General features: G+C 34.8%; 1 protein-coding gene across 1 annotated transcript in view; it reads left to right on the top strand.

The window, feature by feature from the left end:
• ADGB (androglobin) overlaps window positions 1-5,843 on the top strand; it is a 109,352-nt gene extending 103,509 nt beyond the window's left edge. The window contains exons 33-36 of the mRNA XM_029962717.1: window positions 458-570; window positions 2,558-2,662; window positions 3,633-3,816; window positions 5,388-5,843. Coding sequence (XP_029818577.1) covers window positions 458-570; window positions 2,558-2,662; window positions 3,633-3,816; window positions 5,388-5,573 — 588 coding nt within the window. The 3' untranslated portion in view covers window positions 5,574-5,843. The remainder of the gene's footprint in view (window positions 1-457; window positions 571-2,557; window positions 2,663-3,632; window positions 3,817-5,387) is intronic.
• Window positions 5,844-6,115: the final 272 nt, after the last annotated feature.

A 6,115-nucleotide genomic window follows, 5' to 3' on the forward strand; every position in this document is an offset into this window, starting at 1 on the left:
TCTGGTTTTGGCCGTAGAGGTAATTGAGTCTGAAGGAGTTTGCACCCAAAGGTCCCATTTCTCAGGAGGAAGCCTAAATCACTAGGCTTTAGGAACCCCTAAGAGAAAGTTATATTTTCCCTAAGGAGGTGCAGTAGTTGTACATTCAGCTATGAGGGAATCTTGATTTTCAGTTCTTGAGGTTTTGTTTTGAATCTAAATATTATTTAAACTTCCCAGAGATCAATGACTTTCCAGTATTTCACTGGACAGTGATCTTAAGTGTCAAGGTGGTCTTAAGTGTCAATGTCTCAGGACTGATTCACTTGGACCCTGGCATCTTTTCTGATTCCAGCCCCAGGCAGAGTTGCATACTGCACCCTAATGTTAGGTCTTATTGACCTTCTTTTGAAAATTCTTCGGGATTTAAAGTATGCAGTAGAAGTTTTCTTATCATGATTAAAACTTTGATTCCTAGGCTTTTCAGGAACGTGTGCGTTTTCTTAATAAGTGTGCTGTGAGAGATTCAGAGGAGGCCATAGCTGGGACTGAGACCGCCAGTGTAACACCTAGTTCAGGAGAAGGAGGTAAGGGTATAACTTTCTGTGTCTTCAGTTCCTTAGGAAAGATTTCTGCATTAAATACTAATAGTAAATGGATAAAACAGCCTTGATAAAGATGTCCAAATGCGCAGTGGCACACTTACCCTCTGTCTTCTCTATCCCCTCTTTGTTTTAATTGTTTCACTGCTCTATTTCCAGGCACAGATACAGCCTCATGGCTCTTGGAGGCTACCAAATTACCATTATGCAAACTTCAGGTAGTCCTTTTGTATTAGAATTCTAACCCTTAATTAACCAGAAATTTTTGGAAGTTCGGTGGAAAATACTTACTCAATTCCAAGTTGGCTACCAGAGTTCATTAGTGTAGAAATGCTAAATAAAGTGTTTAGCAGCTGAAATAGCATGTCAGTAAGAGACTAATACATGTAATGTGCATTTTTTATGTTAATGTTCATGGAAACTGTTCACAGACAGTGTTCTGGAATGGAGGTGTCAAAAAGTGCATACTGAGTAGCATCAGCTTCCTGGCAGCTTCCATAAGTGCTAATTTTATTTAGTGGTTACAACTTCTACGAATTCTTCATGTGTGTTCCCTACCAGTTACTGGACTGTGATGAGAAGGTGAACTGGGTGGAAGGCTGCAAGCTTTTTGCTGTTTCTTTTCTTCTGTGAATAATGCTAAGATCAGGCCATCACAAAAAAAAAAAGAATAATACCCAGTCTGATTGTGACAATATCTGGTCATGGCTCATGTGCATGGAATAGAACCTGTGACCAGTACATAAGATTAGTACTTTTACATCCAGGTAAGTAGTCTTCATGCCTTAAACAAACACAGTATTGTTTATTTGAAAAAATGTTATTTCCTCTAAGTTACTGGGTAAGTACTTCAAAATTAATGGTTGTCTACCAAGTGCTTTGTTCTAAACTAAGTGTTTAGAGTCTAATATAAAGCCTTATGAAGTAAAGAGTGACACCCCAATGACTGTAAGTTGTTATGGTTCAATTCCATAGAGTGCAGCAATACGCAATAATAGGATGGAACATTTCTGTAATATTCAGTACCTTAAATGAGAATTTTTGTATTCTGGAGAATACTTTTCTGAAAGGCAGTGTCTAAGGCACTTCCAAAGATCCAAGTCACCCTTCAAGACCACCAGAGAAGGCTGGCATATTTGTCTATGTATAGACAGTATATATATAGACTGTAATTTTTTTAATGCTCAGAAACCTCTTTTCTATTTTTGATGAAAAAATTCCAGTAATGTTTTTCAAATATTTCAATTGGTTACTGCTACAGGTAGACTAAGAAGAGAGTTTCTATGAAAGAAAACTACTCCAGTCATCATTAGATCTCATCAGATTTCACAGGCATTTTCAGTACATTCAGAAAAATTAAAAGAATGAAGCATTGGACTAATCACAACACAGCTCAGCCCAGTGCAATGCTTAATATCAGATATGTTATTGTGTCATGATAACTCTACAATAAAACATAGCATGGTTACTATCCATGTGGTTAAAAAACCCTGAGACTTCAGAATACAAATTTTAATATGTCATGAGACCATTTTTCTTTAGACTGGTATTTCCTAAACTAAATGTCTACCCCAAAGGGAATATATATTTTTTAAATCTACAGACAGGACTGGGCAACCAGATTTTTATTGGGTTTTTTTTAAATAAAAGAATATGATTCCGAGCTGATTATAAGTTGTTGTATTCTTTAGGCACTGCAAATTCAATGTTCTTGTTTAGATTTACAAACTTTCTTGAGTAAAGCGGATGTAGCTAAAATACGTATATTAGTTTCATTTTAGCATATGTGGGGTTTTTGCAGCATGTTTGATTCTATCACGAGTGTTGGAAATAAAAGGGCAGAAATATTATATCCTCTCCAAGCCATATTCCCATTTAATAGTGTATTTTGCTGAGCCAAAAGAAGAAAAGTTTTTATAAGAATTTAGATGGAGCTCCTAGAATAACCAAATAACCAGGTTAATCTGCTTTGGTTTATATTTTCTTACCACAGGAAAGAAAACCCCACAAGCAGCTATTGATGCAAGATTACAAAGGCAGAAAAAAAAATGGGAGCTTATAGACCTTAGTCCTTACATAAGGTAAACTGCCTTAACATAATAAATGTCAAAAGACCTGAATCACTGCACTGCATGTAATGAGTATGTGACATAAACATTTGAAGAATGCACGTGCAGGCAAATATACTTATTTCAGTGTTCGTCTTGAAAGGAGCACATATGAAGTTTATCAGGACATTATGCTAGTTTAAAGTACTGTGTTTAACAAATGCAGTTCAGTTAATAATAATAATAGTTAACAGCTAAAATAACTATATTAATTATATTTCCTATTAAAAAAAACTGTATTGTTTATTACAAGTGTTGACGTGAACTTATCAAGCTATTTACTTGCACCTGTGTATTTGCTGCGCTGCAGCTAGAACCCACTTCATGCTTAAGTCCATTGGTATTCAATGTAACATTTCTACATCTCATTGACTTTCAAAAGACCTTAGAACATGCTGACAAAAATGTCCAAATTTAATTTTAAATTGAAAGAGAAACAGGTGTTATATTGAAGTGAATAACATTGAAACAGTAGAAAATGTAGCAAAATATCTTCCACAGGCTTGAATCTTTTAAGCATTTAATTTGTCTTCAAGTCCTTGACTTTGACACTAGTCATTTAAGTCAAAATGTAAAAAAATATATTGTCCATTTAGCTGCCATTATGCCAAAAGCAAAAAAAAAAGTTACATTTGTCTCAATGCAGAATTATAATATCAAAAACTTCTTGCAAATTAAAATAAGTGTCATATGTAGGAGTTTTTCATGTGCTCAAAAATGAGCATTTTTTTATAAATATTTTTTAAATAGACACTCAAGTATAAGAAGACCTGGCCTGAGTGTCATATATAAACAGAGGAAAAGTGACTCCTTAACCATATCTAAGCATACAATGGTGACGTTGCCAAATATAAGCCAAATATACGCATATAGGTGTTAAGCAAAATATACAAGACCCAGAGTTGTTTTTGAAATGAGACAAATATCTTTGTATTTCCTTCAGAAAAACAAGGTCTGAATCTGTGCTGAGAAATGAGTCTATTATTCAACAGCAACAGATACGTAAAGAGGAAAAAATTAACCATTTTAGGGAACTTCAGGAGTTGGTTTTGGAGCAAAGACAAAAAGAAGAAAATGACAGAGCTTTATTGAAGCAAAATATACTTGAAATGTATGAGAATCTGCAGGTAGGTTGTCAAGATTACTTTCCAGTAACTATTACTGTGATGTCCACCACTAGGCTGAATATCTTGATCAGCCATCATCAAAACTGTTGTATTCAGTACCAGTAGTTAGAAGCAATGAACAAGCTTGAAATTTTGCCTGGGCAAAGGTTAAAACTGAAAGTTCTAAAGGGAAAAAACCCCAGTACTATACAACCTCCTTAATATGATGTTCTTAGTACTTGCTTGATATAGCTCTCTGCAAAAACACTATTTTAAGAATATCACCGTAAAAGGATGGTTATATTGAGCATTTGACATACATGACCAGGTGCATATTAGGTAAAGCATCTCTGGTTTTACTATTTTTTTGGTTATAGAATTGTATAGGCTTTTTAGAAAGTAATTTTGAAAAAATTATATAGGGGGCGAGTTGCTCTTAATGTGTCTTACAGCAAAGTTAGAGAACACAATTTTCTTGGAGTTTGAATTATTAATCCTTAAAAAAACATGTATATAAAAATAAATTTGGTAGCGTTAGGGTACAATCCATTGTGAGGGTTAAAGCAGCCAATTCATTGCACATGAAATTGATACAAATATCTTACAAATTGACTTAACTGTTGAGCATCAACAGGACCAAAATTATTTTTTATACAGTGGTGAAACAATAACCATTAGCAATCAACTGGTGACTATTCAGAGCTCTTAAAGCTGGATAAGGGACAGTAAAAATAATTTTACATCAAATCAACTTATTTACAGAAACCACTTGAAAACATCTTCTTTTTAAGTTCCCAGTCAGCCTGATTTATGTTACACAACTACAGGTCTGCAAGGAGCCACAGTTCTCTAGCAGTGACTGATCCTAATAAGAACACATGTCCAGGTTTTCAGGTGTTGCTATAATTTTGGATTCCTAACATACTATATATTAGAAGGGAATTTTTTTCTCAACAGCAGTTCCTCAACTCTTTCTAGAAAGTATTTCCATTAAAAATGTTTCACAGTATGAATTTAAAATGAGAGTTACTTGTGAATATGCACACTGTGCTGATAAGCACTTTTGCAATTTTTTCATCTGTAGACCACAGAGAAGTATATAAAGGTATTCAGGAATCCCCATTTTCCGGGATGGAAATGGAAAGGAAAAAGTATTCAGAGGTGTCCAAGTCCCGCTTGCCCTAAGTCTCATTGAAGGTCAATGTGATTTAGGCTCTTTTAGACTCTCAAAAGGCTAGAACTCCTAAACAATTTCAGCATTTCTGACAAGTAGTTTTTAATGGACTCGTTTATGACAGCAAAGCAAACTAGTACTAGTCTGTTGCCCTATCCTCCCTTCACATAATTAGCTTATTATGCTAGAAATTTTAAAAGGATTTTTGTGAACTTTCTCTTCTTCTTTGTGGTGAAAAGATTGATATAGCTGTTTCCTATGAGAAATAATAAAAATCCAAGTAAAAAGAAAAGGAGAGCTACTCTCCCTCTACAGAGTCACAGAGTAAAATAGACCAGGAAGGATGCAGTTGTTTGTGATGAAATAAATAAAAATTTATGTGTTAAGAGGGGTGGTATTGTTGTTTGTTTTTGCCTAGGCATCCTTAGATGAAACACGACTCAGAGTTCACAGCATTCGGGAAGCATACAGAAATAATCTGCTAGAGGCTGAGCTCAGAAAACAAGAAGAACTGGCAGCTCAGGAAGCAGCCTTAAAAGCAGAGAAAAAGAAGAAAAGCACAGACAAAACCAAGCCCAGTAAAGGTTCAGGGAAAAAAAAGTAGTTGCTTTTGCAACTAGTGAATTGCATTTAACAGCATGGGAAAGAAAGTTGATATGCAAAGATGAGAAAGAATATTTGTTATTTTGCGGTATATTTGGTAACTATATCACATTTTATCTCTTTGTCTGTTGCTGGTGAAAAAAAATGACCAGGTATTCTTTTTAGCAAGGTGTTTGCTATTTTGCTTTTCATAAAGCTACTCACTACTATTAAAGTTTGTGTGTTTTACTAGAATAACTTTTGCAATAAAATTTGTATTTCATTTAGACTCTTCTCCCAAAATCAAGTGTCTTTTGTCTTTTTTTTCCCAATCAAAACAGAATCAGTCAAGAATGAATCAGTTGAAACAGTTAATGTAACCTGTCAGTTTTGAATGTCATTTGATGTGGCTGCTTAAGTGGATGAAGATTTGTGGAGTTTATCATAATTAAATAGTGGCACACCATACTTTTCATATGCTGGCACTGGGAGGCTTCCCAAAGCCTGGTCCAGTAGGCACTCACAAGCTTTCTGTAATATCCCTTCCATCATTCTCTTAAATGT

This window comes from Manacus vitellinus, unplaced genomic scaffold (genome assembly GCF_001715985.3).
Source record: "Manacus vitellinus isolate BGI_N305 unplaced genomic scaffold, ASM171598v3 scaffold_4_pilon, whole genome shotgun sequence".
In the NCBI taxonomy this organism is placed as follows: domain Eukaryota; kingdom Metazoa; phylum Chordata; class Aves; order Passeriformes; family Pipridae; genus Manacus; species Manacus vitellinus.